Source organism: Pyricularia pennisetigena, chromosome 6 (genome assembly GCF_004337985.1).
Source record: "Pyricularia pennisetigena strain Br36 chromosome 6, whole genome shotgun sequence".
In the NCBI taxonomy this organism is placed as follows: domain Eukaryota; kingdom Fungi; phylum Ascomycota; class Sordariomycetes; order Magnaporthales; family Pyriculariaceae; genus Pyricularia; species Pyricularia pennisetigena.
The window spans coordinates 4,703,545-4,719,224 of record NC_043744.1 but is presented as its reverse complement, the minus strand read 5'-3'; the positions used below and the strand labels follow the sequence as shown (position 1 = coordinate 4,719,224).

At 51.1% G+C, this 15,680-nt stretch overlaps 6 protein-coding genes across 6 annotated transcripts; 2 read left to right on the top strand and 4 right to left on the bottom strand.

Moving 5' to 3' along the window:
* Positions 1 to 507: 507 nt before the first annotated feature.
* PpBr36_05153 (uncharacterized protein) lies at positions 508 to 714 on the bottom strand (the record flags this gene model as incomplete). The annotated part of the gene is made up of 1 exon (XM_029892311.1): positions 508 to 714. The coding sequence occupies one exon, from the start codon at positions 712 to 714 to the stop codon at positions 508 to 510; it is 207 nt and encodes a 68-aa protein (XP_029749522.1).
* Positions 715 to 2,222: 1,508 nt separating this feature from the next.
* Positions 2,223 to 2,610, bottom strand: PpBr36_05152 (uncharacterized protein; the record flags this gene model as incomplete). Its single annotated transcript, XM_029892310.1, has 2 exons — positions 2,223 to 2,303; positions 2,389 to 2,610. Coding segments are annotated over 2 exons (303 nt in total), but the record flags the coding sequence as incomplete, so codon positions are not given.
* Positions 2,611 to 2,948: 338 nt separating this feature from the next.
* PpBr36_05151 (uncharacterized protein) lies at positions 2,949 to 5,889 on the top strand (the record flags this gene model as incomplete). Its single annotated transcript, XM_029892309.1, has 4 exons — positions 2,949 to 3,126; positions 3,201 to 4,055; positions 4,171 to 4,769; positions 4,840 to 5,889. The coding sequence occupies 4 exons, from the start codon at positions 2,949 to 2,951 to the stop codon at positions 5,887 to 5,889; spliced, it is 2,682 nt and encodes an 893-aa protein (XP_029749523.1).
* Positions 5,890 to 7,352: 1,463 nt separating this feature from the next.
* PpBr36_05150 (uncharacterized protein) lies at positions 7,353 to 9,082 on the bottom strand (the record flags this gene model as incomplete). The annotated part of the gene is made up of 2 exons (XM_029892308.1): positions 7,353 to 8,521; positions 8,593 to 9,082. 2 exons carry the CDS (start codon positions 9,080 to 9,082, stop codon positions 7,353 to 7,355), a joined length of 1,659 nt encoding a protein of 552 aa, XP_029749524.1.
* A 1,297-nt stretch (positions 9,083 to 10,379) lies between these two features.
* PpBr36_05149 (uncharacterized protein) lies at positions 10,380 to 11,342 on the top strand (the record flags this gene model as incomplete). Its single annotated transcript, XM_029892307.1, has 1 exon — positions 10,380 to 11,342. The coding sequence occupies one exon, from the start codon at positions 10,380 to 10,382 to the stop codon at positions 11,340 to 11,342; it is 963 nt and encodes a 320-aa protein (XP_029750317.1).
* Positions 11,343 to 11,798: 456 nt separating this feature from the next.
* Positions 11,799 to 12,809, bottom strand: PpBr36_05148 (uncharacterized protein; the record flags this gene model as incomplete). The annotated part of the gene is made up of 4 exons (XM_029892306.1): positions 11,799 to 12,099; positions 12,171 to 12,284; positions 12,609 to 12,625; positions 12,771 to 12,809. 4 exons carry the CDS (start codon positions 12,807 to 12,809, stop codon positions 11,799 to 11,801), a joined length of 471 nt encoding a protein of 156 aa, XP_029750316.1.
* Positions 12,810 to 15,680: the final 2,871 nt, after the last annotated feature.

Genomic DNA, 15,680 nt, shown 5'->3' with positions numbered 1-15,680 from the left:
CCCCCACCCACGTGCATTCATTTGATTTTATCTGGTCATCTCTTCGCCGAGGTGTGATTGACATTGCATCGAGTAACGGTATCAGGATGTTCCTGGACTTGAGGGATGTGCTTCTCCTGACAGCGGGAATCCCTCTGGCTGCGTGCCATTGCCCCGCCGACTCTCGGATATCCCAGGCCAGAGGCTAATGACCGTACCTACCTAGGTAGTAGTAGTCTTAATTAGTAGTTACCACGTACCAGGAATATTCATTCGAGAAAACAGCCGAAAGGTAGATAGATGCCTGCATCCTGAAATACCGACCTTGGGTACGTACGATTGGGTACCTACCTTGGCTACCAACCCAGGTAGCCGTGTCCGTCGTTCACGGGGCAATTGAGTCTCACCACAGCAAAAGAAATATTGTCGGGGTGCGTGCGACCTGGAGGCGAGCGAGGGAAGAGGGGAAACAACGGGTTTACAATACAAGATACATACACTGCGCCGTGCTGCACCTTCCTTGTACGATCAGACCGTAAACAATCGTCGCACCGAGGAGCATCGCATCGCATCGCTTGGCCAAGGCTCGCACGTCCGCTTCCAGGTTGCGCTCCTTCCCGTCTTGGTGTTGCAAGCTGGCTGCTTTGTGTCTTGTGCGCTTGCTCCAAACCCAAGTCTTGGGTGGTAGTCTACTGTAGAAGGCCGCACAAGGGCATTCCCTGATATAATCACCATGATTGCGTCGAATCATATTTGAGATATAATTATCAACTACTTGCTGGGGCGACGGGGACCACCAGTTAATTACGTATGAACGGCGCCTCGTACTAGGTAAGCTCAGGGCAAAGTTGTTCTACGGTGAGTAAGGTTGTCGGTTAATGGCTATTGTATGCTGACAAGAGGCCAGGCCCAATCTTTCTACCATTATATCTCATGCTTATGACCACTTCCTGTACTTTTTGGATTAAAATTCCCGACCCGCGTCAATTTAATCAGTTTCTGTCGTCGGCTGGCGCCCCGTTCCTATTTTCTGCCTGCCTTCAACAAGCTGCCGTCTTCCTCCCCGCCCCAAGGCCTTCGGGCGTTCCATTCGCTGCTCACACTGAAGAAGCTCGTTGCTTGCAGAAGACTATTCTAGTTTTATTCTAGATTGAAGTCTGGTCGTTGCTTCCTCCCGTTTAATTTTTGTGTTTATTTCCCCTGTTGTTGGTTTTTTTAACAGGCCGTCATGGCTAAATCGTAGACCTACCCACCCATCTACGAACGAACGCCAAACCGATATTATAAATCAAATCCAGTACGTACTGTGTCGTATTTGTCGGTTTATTCTCCTGCGATTTTCCGTCGGTTGCTTTTGCGAATCTTTGTTGTCGACAACACCATCATCCCCTACCTGCTGCCGAATTGTCTTTCCTACCCATCTATTACCTGTCTACCTATCTACCTACCTACCTACCTACCGACTAATGTACCGACCTACCCATACAGGTAGGTATTGTTGTCTATATCGGAAATCCCAGGCGTGCGTCGGAGGCAAGTTCCTGTACCTTTCCTTGGCTGGTCCCTTACCTTTTCATCTACCTGCCTAGACTAGTTTAGATAAGGTAGCCTGCCCAGGGATCCACAGGCTGGCGAGACACCCACCTGCCATGCTGCTAGTTTAGGTGTGGCCTCTGCACCGCACCGCACCGCACCGCACTGCACCTGCGCACCCATACACTTGCTTGCAACGCTCAATCAATTGATCCCTCGAGCGAGCAGTTCACTTTCACCTCGGCCTCTCCACTCCGTGCCCAGTGCCCAGCACGATTGAGACCCGCGGACAGATCAAGCACCAGCATGGTACCACTATCGCAAATTCTCCAGTCCAAACTTGCCCGTGCCTAGTTCTAGGTTCCTGTTTCTGCTTCCCGCTTTGTTCGGCTCAATTCAATTCGACGCTACCTCTACGTTGTCTTTTTACTTTCTTTTTTTTTTTCTCTTTTTTTTCTTTTTCTTTTTTTCTTTTTTGGTTATTTTTTTTTTTTCCGCAACCCACGAAAATCTGTACTCATCACTGCCGACTTCAGCCTGTTCACTCATTACATACTCGACCGCTGTACGTTGTTGCTCCGCCCATCCGTCGTAGGAAGATCAGAGGGAGAAGGCCTTGAAGGCAGCAAGAAATATCTTGTTTTACCACGACTGTCACCCACACCACCACCTTACATTCGTTCGCCTTGAACTCATCACTTGTACTTACCGCGAGCAAGGACGAGTCTGGATTGCTTACCAAATCGAGTTGGACTGGACTGACGTTTAATCTTCGCGCCCTGGCGCAGACTCTACCACAACATTCGTGACTTGGGCCCGCCCATAGACTCAGTCAATTGCGCCTCGCCAAGGCTCGCCTACCTTTACCTGACCTACCTGCCTTCCGATCCTGATCTGATCACGACTTTTTCGGCTCCGACCGCTCAATCCAGACAGACGGTCTTCGTCGCGATCACCCCGGGGTTTCAATTTCCGGTGCGACGACCGGTTTCGCGCAACATTAGAGTCGAAACCCCTGGGCCTGCGACGGCCTGTGCACACTGCGAACTTGTACCCAATTAGCACTCGACGAGACTTCCGTCGGCCGTGGCCCTCGGAATCTTTTTAACCGATCAACATCATTACGAATGCGCTGGTTCACTGTCGTCACCTTGTCGCTTTTGTCGTTCTGCTGCGATCAGCCTGTCTAAAGAATCCACCCATCACACAGCCTGGAACTGACTTTGGGAGCCTTACGGTCCGTTTCAGCAAAGCCGTTTTACGCCTTGCCAAAATTAGAAAAAAATTCACAACAGAACATCCCTCAGGCGCCCACGCTCGTTCGGACCTTCGGCGAGTAAAATCTACAGGCTCTGGCTTTTGCCAGTATCGCAATCCCACCCGTGGCTGTCAAAAGGCGCTCCCAGTCTTATGACTGGACGCTCTTTGGGCCCGCGATGGAGAATGCTGCCTGCAATTTGATATACGTTGATCGGTCCATCCGTCAAGACAGGATCGTTCGCGCTTCATCGTACAATTCCGACGGAACTGAGAATCCATTGGCCGGGCTCTCGGATTATGAGACTCAGGCACTCAAGGAAAACGTTCAACTGCTTTTAAAGTTCATCGGTGATGGTTAGTTTCCCCCGCCTTTGCAGAAGGTCCCCCATACCCTTGCGCACACGCGACCTGACCATTTACAACGGCAGTCCATCTCGTCGCAACTGGAGCGTCATGCTTGACCCAGCTCTTCGACTTGCTCGACCATTCAATCATCGAGACAAAACCCACGATTGTCCTAATTGATGTCTCCGAAAACGAGCCAACGCCCGAAGATAGGCCCCGCTCCCGCTCACGTTCACGGCCTAGAACACCTTCGCGGACGACCGAAGCGCTGGACGATGAATTTTCGCATACCTCCAACGATGAGGATCTGTACGGCACAAAACTACTGCAGAGGATTGTTTCGGAGTCTCATCTGCGTAATGTGTCCAGTTTAGTCGTACCAATTCCACTTGTCGGTCCTTCTGACCCAGACGAATCATCAGCCGATGTCACTCAGGCTTCGATACGTGAGCAATCCGGTCGGATACCGACAAAACCCCAAGGTTCGGTTGACCTCGGTCTTTTCAAGTATTGTCTGGACCTGGGCGCAACAGATGTCATGGTCAAACCCCTCCAGTGCGTAACCTCAATACAGGTGCATGCATATCAGGCATACAAGGAGGCCTCCAAGCAAAGACAAGCTGTATTGGAATTGAAGCGTGGGCGCAAGCGGTCTTGGGTTGGCGTAGACGATGCAAAGCCGTACGCTTACCTCAGGGAAGACATGGTTTCAAGCCTTATGGGGCGCATTTGCCGTCCAGGGGATGATCAAGACGATCGGGTGTCGAACGTTAGGATCTCAGTGTCCCAGGATCGCCGGTCGCAAATTGCCAAGGCTGTCTCTCGGTGGCATTTCTGCGCACACGACTTTAGTGACGACGAATTGATAGTGGCGGCGACGCTGATGCTAAAACATGCCCTTGCCATGCCGGAGCTTGAGCGCTGGCGAATGTCAACCGGTGAGTTTTTCTAATATCGAAAGACTGACCAGGTGTATACCTTTTGTGGTAAACGAGTGCGCCTATTTGCATTGTTAACCTGCTGACCGCTTTTCTTTGGCTGCATGCTGAACAGACCAACTATCGACTTTCCTGATCGCGTGTCGTGCAGCTTACAATAATTTTGTGCCATACCATAATTTTCGGCACGTTATCGATGTTTTGCAGGCCACCTTTAACTTCTTGGTACAGATTGGCTCGCTACCACCATATCCGCCTCGCAGCGACGACTACACGGCCACTCCACAGCCAACATCTCCCATAGCCACACTCTTGAAGCCTTTTGAAGCACTGACGCTGCTTGTTACGGCTGTCGGACATGATGTTGGGCACCCGGGAGTCAACAACGGCTTTTTGGTGACGCTCAACGCACCTCTTGCCCAGCTTTATAACGACCGCTCCGTTTTGGAGTCGTTTCATTGTGCAGCTTATTCACAAATTTTGCGGAGATACTGGCCAGCTGCCTTTGAAGACTTGCAAATGCGAAACCTGATGATTAGTTCGATCCTGGCCACTGATATGGGGCTCCACTTTGACTACATGAAGAAACTCGGCGACCTCCAGGAGAAGCTGCATGAGGATAATGCAATAGAGGGGTGGAATGGACGCATGATCGAAGAGCACAAGGCACTGGCTTGCGCTATTTTGATCAAGTGTGCTGATATAAGCAATGTGGTACGTATCATTGAAAGCCTCTAGGACCTTGGTTGCGTTGCTGGAGGCTCACACTTAAACCCTTTGCTAGGCACGAAAGCATGACACAGCTTTGAAGTGGACGCACATCCTATCCGATGAGTTTTCCCGCCAAGCTTCGATGGAAACCGATCTTGGTATTCAATCTTCGCTCATGGCACCACCAAAGAAAGACGTGATTTCTCTCTCAAAGGCGCAACTGGGCTTTATGAACCTGTTCGCCATCCCACTTTTCCAAGGAGTTGCCGATATCCTCCCGGCAATGCAATATTGCGTTGATGAGCTGGAGATCAACAAGGCTTTGTTTGACCAGATGATTATGGACGAGCAGTCGAGACATGACAGACCAAAGGCTGCGAGGGAACCGACGCTATCACCAAAGACTATGAGCGTCGTGATTCCCGCAGAGGCTGAATATGCAGTCGAAACATCAGATGGACATAGCAAGAACGATATTTCGGCAGAACACGCACTAAGGCGACACACCAACGCTGAAGAGAAGCCCGAGACCAACCCAAAGTCCAAGCCCGCACATATACCTGAACCGTACAACCAGTACAAAGAGGTCAACGGTACTACGAGTGAGTTTGAAGCAGTCGCTGATTTTGCAGCAAGCGACCCGTTCAACATGCAAGAGAGCCGTCCATGCACGTCTCGAAAACAGCGCTGCAGTGAAGCGACGGATGGGAGCGCATCGGCACCGGGTACAGGCGACTGGGCCTCTCAGGCAACGAGCGCAACCACGGGCAAGATGCCACTTTCGCCTAGCACGCAAGGTACTAGCATTCTCAGCCAGGAATCTTTGGATCGACCCGTCAGCGTTCCTGCCACTATGGTTACAGCTCCGGACGAGCCACACGCCAACAAGCACCCACTGCCAGCGAGATTAAACCACAAGAGCCACTCTGATTCAAGACTCGAGATCAGCCCGTCGCACTCGGTTGAGGATGACACTCATTCCACATCGCCGAACGGCAAGCTATCCGTTGAAGGGGGCACGCTCAAGAAGAAATCAAGCAGGTTCAGAATGAATGCTTTCACCTTCTTTCGACGTCACAGAGGTGCAAGTCCACCGTTATCGGCTGCCGACACTGCTGGTTGAGGAGACCAAAAGAATTTGTCGGTAGGCTGCAACGAAGAAATTTTCACTAGTACTGTTCATTCAAGTGCACCTGAAGCACGGGGTCCTGTTGGCATATCTTCATCGGCCGCTACTTCCCATATACCCCATATACAGCATTTCGAGGTGTCTGAGCCAACCCAAGAAGAGTCTTTGAAGGCCAAGAAGCACGGCTCACTGCTCAAGAGTCTCGCGTCAGAAGGTCGCTTGAGGCTGCTCCACCTTGCCAGCTTGAAGGTTAAATCTGGCCCAAGACCAGGATCTCCAGGTCCTTAATGTCGCTAAGTCCACAAAAAAGGACTCTGCTATGCTCATTAACTCCGTGGCGCATAACTTTGCCATACTGGCACGAGGCGTAGTCAGAAAGTGGGACCTGAACTGTGCCCGTGCCTGAGATATAGCAATCTATGAGCTCAGTCTACCGACTGACTCCTTGCTCTTATTATTGTCGAATCATGAACATGATGGCACGCACACTCGCGAACATGCTGGAGTGGCTTTACATTGACCCACCATTTGCTGAGATACTCTTGTGCCGTGTGTTGTACACAGCGTTTCGGAGAGTTTTGCTGGGAGGAAGGATGGTAGCTAAAGGCTCCTCGGCTGCTTGTTCTGGAAACTGACCACATCCCCGACAAACCTTCGATGAGTCCCGTATTTTTACTTTCCCTTTTATCCCCTAGCGAGAACCGGTTGGGATGTACTATTTATATAGATTTTTTTTTTTTTTTTTTTTTTTTTCGAGATCGGCTGTGCTGATGAGGCCTGGCATTGCCCCGGCCGTTGCGCATGTGACAGGTAAAAAATCAATATTCCCCTTGTGGCATGGCTGGGGAGCATGGAATGAAGGAGTCTGGTCAAAGAATAGTAACGGCGGGGGCAGGGCCGCCTGGTGTACAGGAGTTGACGGACCTACTTATTGTTTGTTTTCAGGAGGCAGAGAGGGTCCTCTGCGCGTCGACCTTTGTATGATACCATGTTCTTAACATGAGAAATTGAACGTTGTGGATCACCAATCATCCTATTGATTTTCAGACATGCGTTCAGTAAGGGACCAGATAGTGACAGGTCGAGATGACATGTTAGCTCGAGGAGTTCTTCTGATGGGCCATGAGTACTAACACGTATGCTACCGCCTATGCTAATGCGGAATACTAACATGGGATGATGGGTGTTTGGCCATGTCCGCCGCGGCTTCTGTTTGCAAAATTTTGTCTTGATCAATCTTAATGAATACAATCTAGGGGAGAATACACTCTTGAGAGATAGAAAGGTTATGCTCTTTACACCAATGTCCACAATCCAGAGTGCAATTGAACCACCAATTTACAGCCCGATCCTAAACCAAGTCAAGACTATGACGATACACAGGAGTGGGTAGACTTTCTTCGAGCAAGTAAACAACGAAGGTATAAAAACGCTCCCTCTTAGCTCAGCATCCCCATTCAAGCAGCAAACCACTCACCAGCCAACCACCTGTTGACAAAGTCAACGGATGGCTCGGCCTGGTCGTACGGAACCATGTGGCCAGCCTCAAAGATCTTCATGAAGGTGAAGTTGCCACTCGACTTGACCTTGCCGTATGGCTTAACGTCATGGGCTGAGGCCAGGGTGAGAGGGCTATACTCGGCGCGGTTGTAGTCCTTCTTGCCCTTCCACTCGAGAGCCTCGGTCCAGCCCTGGTTGCCGAGCCAGTTGCAAATGTAATCGGCATCGCCAGCGTAGATGAGGACAGGGATCTGGTTGAGGATCTCGGGCACGAGACGGTGGTATGGCTGCATCCAGTCGCCCTGGAAAAGGAAGTTGCGGTTGATGTCAAAGTTGCACGAATCGTACGAGCTGACCTCGGCGCCGAGAGCCTCCATTACCTCGCGGCGGTTGAGGTATTCAGAGATGTAGCCAAGCTCAGGGTAGCACAGGTTTGAGCTGTCCTTGCAGGGGCCGCGGATGTCGTAGACGTTGCGGCCGGTGCGCTGGTAGGGGGCGATCATGGCGTTGTTGCAGTAGATGGATGCGGGAACGCACGACCAGACGCTGCCGCTGTCGTAGCAGTTCTGGATCATGGACTGGCATCGGGGCAGGGCGTTGTCCATTGCCTGGCAGTCAGACTCGCTGAGAACTGCCTTCCAGCCACCCTCGCCACAGGCCATGGGACGATAGTACTCGTACTGGGTAAGGCCGTCCGTCAAGCCGTTGCCAATAAGGACTGATTTGAGATTGATGTTGCGCTTCTTGTGCGACAGAATTTCCGAAGCGAAGACGGGAATGTAGTGACCAGCGTACGACTCGCCGGCGATGTGGAAGTCCTGCTTCGCATACTCGGGGAACTGGTGGAAAAAGAGAGTCAGGAGGGCATAGATGTCCTTTCCGGCGGCCACGGTGTTGCTAACCGAGCCACCAGAGTACGAGTAACCGACGTTGACGGGCTGGTCAAGGAAGATGACTGAAGCGTTGTTGTTCCATGCGTATGGGTTGTGGACGATCTCGATCTTGTCGTTGATTGCACCAGGGCCAAGCTCAAATAGCAGCCCAGTAAGCGATGAACAGCCCGGGCCACCGTTGAGCCAAAGCACGACGGGATCGTTCTTGGGGTCATTCCTCGACTCGAAAAACCCTGAGATTGGTCAAAGATATGGGCGGTTAGCTCGAGCTCGAAAGTTGTTGTGTTAGGTGGATTGGACTCACAGTAGAAGAGGTGCTTGTCGTTGGCCTCGTCATCGAGGTAACCGCTATACTGCTTCACCGTGTCGACGCCCAGCTTGGACGGGTCAACAGACCGGGCACGGAGGTTGTAGTTGTCAAGCTTGCCGTCAATCTTGCGGTGCTTCTCTTCAGTGGTGGCGCCCTCGACCCACATGGCCTGGATGTCGGCGCCCTTGACGATGTGATCCCAGGCACTGTCAGGCTTGCGGCTAGCAGGCTTGGGCTTCTTGGGGAAGAAGGTCTTGGCCTGCTCCTCGGCGTCAGGAACGAGCAGCTTGAGGTGCTCCCAGTTTGCCTTGGCCTCGGAAGTCATGCTGGCGACGGCCTCCTCAAATGTCTGGAGTGGCTTCTGGAGAGAGTCGGCGGCCGACCTTACGGAGTCGAAGCCATTCAGCACATGCTGGGCGCCATCCTGGGGCGCGAAGGCTGCCGATGCGGCGCCGACTAGCAGCGTCGATGTAGCTATTCTCATGATTGTAGGCTGTCGGGGTTGCGAGTTGATTGATGGATAATAGCTCACTCCGAATCGGGCGACTTGCACTGCAAGTCAATAAATGACCGGAGCCTGAGGTGATGGAATAATAAAAAAAGTCGGATTGGTCGAAGAACCCAATCAAACTGAAGCGTGATTGATGGATGGAAAGAGAGAAAAGATGGGATGGGATGTGGAAGAAGGAGGGAGAGCTTGGAGCTCAAGATGTAGGGAGGTAGGTAGCTCAACCAACCCCGAGGTTACGTACCTAGGCACGGTAGGTACGTACCTGAGGTTCGCAGTTGGCGCCCGCCCCTCGAAACGAGCTCGGCCTTGCTGTTTAGGTTTGGCCCGACAACCTAGCGTCATCACTGGATTCTCTGCCATCTGGGGGGAAGTGGCGCCGTAACCCTGGCGAATGAGGGCGCACTACCGGAGGCGGGTGGGTGGGTGTCCACGTGCCTCAGCCAATGATCTGCTAACTGGGATCACGCGACGCCCGAGTCAGATAAGTCGCGAGATACCCTGATAGCTAATAACCTCTATCGCCAAGTAGGCAAGGTACGCAAAGAGGAGAGGCCCAATCAAGAAGCCTCATACTGACGATTCGGTTCGCGTTGCCTGGAGCAATCTGCATACTTTACTATTGCCAATCCTATTCTTACTAATATGCGAAAGGTTGGGTAGCCCAAGCGACAAGGTAGCGTCCTAGGTAGAGATTTAGAAAAGAGTCAAATCAAAGTTCTTCGCGCCAGACATTTACCTGCCTAGACCGATTTGGTCAGGGTATGTCAATCGAATTTATTAACCCCTTGCCACCATTGTTGTTTTGCCATGGATGAACCATAGCAGCTCATGTCGCAGTCATTTTGTTTGGAGAAGGCAGTTTTTTTCCCGCTAAAAGCACTCGCCATGTGGAGAACGGTCATGGAGGGGCAAAAGCCAGTTGCTCGGTGCCCAGCATGACGTGAAATTCAACAACAAATCGATAGTCAATAGAATAACATGCAGCTTCTGTAAAGATCTGGCTCGTTCATTTATCTAGGTTCATTGCGCCGCCTTTTTGCTGAAAAATTAAGGGCGAACGTCCTTTTCAATCTAGGTCTAGCAGGAAGGGAAACGGGGGAAAACGTCAGCCAACAAGCGGATCAACCCCTCCTCTATTATCCCTTGCCTGCCTACTACCTGAGGTGTCTACATACTTCTTTGGACGCCTCACTGGTTAGGCAATCCCCCAAAGAAAAGGGCCGCTACATCCCCGTCACCTTCAAGCCTAATCACCCTAGATACAGCAGTCATGTCGCGGCAAATAAATCAACCCTCCAACCAGATCAAGCTGACAAACGTCTCGCTCGTGCGGCTCAAGAAGGGCAAGAAGCGTTTCGAGATCGCATGCTACAAGAACAAGGTGCTCGAGTGGCGCTCAGGCATCGAGACGGACCTGGACAACGTCCTGCAGATCCCCAATGTCTTTCTCAACGTCAGCAAGGGCCAGACGGCGCCCTCGGCAGACCTGGCCAAGGCCTTTGGCAAGGACGTCCCCGTCGCCGACGTCATCCTCGAGATACTAAATAAGGGCGACATACAAGTCGGCGAGAAGGAGCGAGCGCAGCAGCTGGAGCGCGTCCACAACGAAGTCGTCGGTATCGTGGCCAGCAAGCTCGTCGACCCGAGGACCAAGCGCGTTTACACCACCGGCATGATAGAAAAGGCCCTGGACATGCTCAGCTCCCAGGCCCACACCCAACAGCAGCAGCAACAGCAACAAAACAAGTCCGCTGCTGACGGTAAGACGGAGACTAGTAGCGGCACCGCCACGCCTACCACCGCCGCCGCTTCCGAGAACGGAGAGGCCACCGGCGGCAAGACCTCGAAACCCATCTGGACTGGCGTCGTCACCACCAAGAACGCGAAGCTCCAGGCGCTGGAAGCCATGAAGGCACTGATAGCCCACCAGCCTATCCCCGTCGCTCGCGCCAGAATGCGGCTCAGGATAGCCTGCCCCACGAGCGTACTCAAGCAGGCTGTCAAAGCTCCCAAGACTGAGGATGGCGAGCAAAAGGCACCAGGAACCGTCAAGGACAAGATATTGGGCTACATCGAGCAGGTCGAAAATCAGGACGTGGTTGGTTCGGAATGGGAAGTCACTGGCTTCGTAGAACCTGGGGCGTTCAAGGCTGTGTCCGACTTCATTGGCAACGAGACCAGGGGGCAGGGCCGCGTTGAGGTTCTAGATATGGCAGTCACACACGAAGACTAAAAAAGCAAAAATAAACAAATGAAGTAAACATCAAGCTAAAAATGGTCCCATGTCGCCATATGATATGTTGGACGAAGCTCTCAGAAATCCCTGGCAACACATGACCAGCCGTGGGAAGTTATTAGCACATCTTGACTGATTTCGACAGGAAGGATTCACAATCTCTCATCAAAACATATCTTGCCCATGACAGAGTTTTTAAGAGATAAAAAAAAAAGATAAACCTTTTAATTTCATTGCATTGTCGCATTTAGTCATCCCAGCAAAAGAACCTTGATGAATTTAGTCTACCTGCGTGCTCGGTGGCTGTGAATGCACGCAGAGCAGTCAACAGTGAAACCATCCGTAACACGCCCGACCGCCCGCAACAATGAGATTGAACGCCAAAGCCAGAGAACCCATCCGACAGGCCAATGATCCCCAAGCCCATGATGCCCTTTTTTGTGTTTTGTTTCTTTAACCACCCTTCTTCTTGGACACACCGACGGTCCGTCCTCTCCGGCCGGTCGTCTTGGTGTGCTGACCACGGACACGCAGGCCCCAGTAGTGACGGAGACCACGGTGAGCACGAATCTTCTTCAGACGCTCGAGGTCATCACGGAGCTTAGAGTCGACACCGTTGGCGAGGGTCTGAGAGTCCTTGCCGTCGACGATATCGCGCTGACGGTTAAGGAACCATGTGGGAATCTTGTACTGGGTAGGGTTCTGGAGAATGGTGACAACACGCTCGAGCTCCTCGGAGGTGAGCTCACCAGCACTGAGAGAGAAATTGTATTAGATTTTTATGGACTTGCGGATTCATATATCTGTTGCAGGAAGTCGACATACCGCTTGTTCAGGTCGACATCGGCCTTCTTGACGACCAGGTTGGAGTACCTGCGGCCGACACCCTTGATCTTGGTAAGAGCGTAAACGATCTTCTGCTTTCCGTCAACGTTTGTGCTAAAAGAGGAACATGTTAGCAAGTGTCGCTTCCCAAGTTGATCGCCCATGTGTCGTCCTGGGTCTTGTCGATCCGCCAGTAGTGGTTGATCAATGTATGCCGCGGGTCTCAAATGTTCGTCTAAGCCCAGTTACAGCGATTTCGGTTCGCCAGTTCACAAGTTGGATAAGAAAACAGAGCGACGGACGACTCAGAGCCAGTCGTGAGGGGCTAATGCGGAATTTTCGAGTATCGCCAATTGTGCAAAGGCATCACACAATGTTGCCAAAAGAATCTTCCCGAGACCGACAAACGAGGAAAGGCAGAGTGAGAGAGAGACCTACTTGAGGAGACGCAGAATCTATTGAAATAATTGTCAGCGAACGTTCTGTGATTTTCTCAGACAAGGCGTCCTCAAATCGCCAAGCGCAACATGTTTCTACAGCGAAGTAGGCCGTCTGTGCTCTTGGGACCGGGACGGAATGATGAATCGCTTCTGTACTTACGAACTGGAAGTTCGACTTCTCGCCCGACACCAACGACATATTGGGCAACTGGGTTGTTGATGTTGCCTTGGAATGGTCTCTTGGTTTGGAAATGTCGCGAGGGGACGAAATCTAGGAGCTTGACATGGACGATGACAATAGTACCCGCCACACTCTGAATTTACCCTAGTCACGTGTGCAGTGTGGGAAAGTGGCCGAGCCAAAGCGGGGCTGACTTGGCTGGGGGCAATAAATATGGGGACATCAACGCCGAACGCCTGCAGAGCTCTGGGCATTAAACCAAAGATGGGTGACGCCCAGTATCAATCCTTTCCACTCCATCATTATTCGTATCACTTCAGTCTTCACCGTTAAATTAGATGAGCTTGATTGTAGACTAATAAAGCTGTGCTTCTAAACCTAAAATTCCTTCTTGGGAGAATCGAGTGAAGTTGGCAGGTCTTGCGCGTGCCTTGACAAGCGGCTGCATGCCAAGTTCCCCACTTCTTCTCAATCTCGGAATGGTGGCACCTTCTTCTGCTGTTTATAGTAGCTACTGAATCACCCGACAACAACGAACTGGGTCGGTAGCTCAGTGGTAGAGCGAGAGATTGCAGCGCATCCGCAAGTATCTCTAGGTCTCGTGTTCGATCCACGATCGGCCCTGTTCTTTTGCGTATTTTTGGCTATGGTTCGTGTGTACTTGTTGCTTTTTTGGCTCGGGATTACGTTTTGCTAATGTCAAGAAGTCGACCGCGTACCGTGCTTGGGCCCAGCTCTCTCCAATGTGCCTTCATAACTTAGCCTAGCTGTAGACCACATGCGCCATGCGAGCCGATTTAACATCGACCTTCATACCTATAGTGCCGCTGTGCTACTGCTGCACTTCCTACTCTCTGATGGTGTTGACATTTTTTTCTGATCAAGCTCCAGTTAGAATGAGGAGGCACAGCGGGTTGGTACACAACAACAACAAGAACTTCTAGGGCGCCAGTTTGTAATAAAGCTGCCAGCCGCTTGCAACACTAGGGTTCTAGCGAACTGCTCCATGTTATTGAAAAGTCTGTCTCGAGAGGAATGTGCTGGCGGCCACCAGATATATATGGTGGTCGTTCAAGACAGCCGACGTGGCATATGATGTAAGACAAACAGACTCCGAATTTCCCAGGAGATCCTCTAATATAAAAGGTCGAGGGTTACATCTGTATAAAGCAATTCAGACATGTTGTAAAGTGATGGAGCCCTTTCTGTTGTCGGCGCGGACGAAGTAGGCGAATTCTCCGTTGACATCTCTGCGGTCGGCCTTGTTCAGGTTCTCCCACCATTATCAAAGCCATGTATGACAGAAGGATTTGCTCTTTGCGTTCCCCAAAACTATCCTGGTTACATGTATTGAGGCGTATCACAAGCTGGGAAACTGTTCATACTGGTTAGGTTGACCATCGGAGTCTCATTTGGCTTGGGTTGTCCGGAAAATGATGCTTTCACAAGCTCTAGTCACATGCTGCGATCAGTTTGGGCTGTTTGTAGCCCAGAAGAGCTTCAGATGCTATATTGTCTGCCAACAGCAGACTGCAAGATCTTTGGTTGGAATTTAGTTGTTCTTGTTGTTTAAAACAAGATAGAACCGAGGCATCAAAGGCAGATGCGGTCAGACTTGAATTTCAACTGCATCTCTCGCCCAGAATTCTCGACTAAGTGTAGACTAGACACTCTCTTACTATGATGTTTAATGGGGCTAGTTAATCCTGGGACTGGGTGAGTGCACAGGACAAAACTTGCGAGCAACCTGGTGCCGCGGAACTGGGAATCCACAGCAAGGTGACGAAGGCCTTAGAGGAACAAACACCATCTCCGGCCGGAAAGGAAGATGAACGCTGGATCAGCGAATATATGTCCAGCTTCAGGTAAGGCTGGTTCAGAGATGCGTTGGAGCAGCATGACGCTTTGGCCAAATATGTTGCCGGATAGAATATCATCGGTTAAGACTGACAGGTTCAACTACCACATAGTGTGCAGGTGAGCCTCAGTCTTTTGCTTTCGAGACTGCGGTGTTGTCGTAACAATGAACACATATGGTCATGTCATTCCCACAACAGACTCCGGTGCACACTTTGCCAACCATTCGATGCTCTTATAGACAGGGCCCAGATCGGGGTGCATGCCTGATAGAAGTCGCTTTTATATGGCCAGGTACCAAATGCAGACGAAATGAAAAAAAAAAAAACCGTTAGCTAAGCATGAATCCCAAATGAATCGATAGAGCCCATGCCAAAGACTCATCGTTGTCACAGTAATGGCCGGAGATGAGGCTCGTTATATGGTAGGATCGTGTAAAGTAATTTCACGCCGCCAGTAGCGCCCCTTGCATATAATATTATAATTACTTCATCGCCAGCCATCGGTGGGATAGAAACTTCTCAACGGCAGGCGCATACGGACATTGGCTACCCTATGTTCAACCCTTCAAATGATGTGCATCATTATTATGATCCCCCTTGGGCAAGGCAAAGCTATGAAGGGGAGCAGAAGAGCACTTATAAGCCCATCCTCTTGGCGTCGATGATACGTCTCAGAAATTCGGCTCTTTTTCTTGCCTCCGGATTGCCCTATCCAAAGACTCGGAATAAGCGAGAGCAGCAAAGTATAGTAAACAACGAAGTCTCGTGAGGTTCCGCCGACATGGGATAGGGTAAACCGTATGGGGTTACTTCATCATGCACCCACATGCCATGTGGTGAATTCGAGACGAGCTTGTGACTTTGTGTGCTCCTGGATGTGTTTCTGTATCTCACTACCGACTATGTGTGCCGAGGCGCGGGCATGTAAATATTCTTGAGGTCTTTCGGTTCTAGATCGAGGGAGCAGAGAAGAGGCTATGCCCATGGCAGGTGAGTCAGAGAAGATTCGGCTGGTTACAAAGATTTCAAA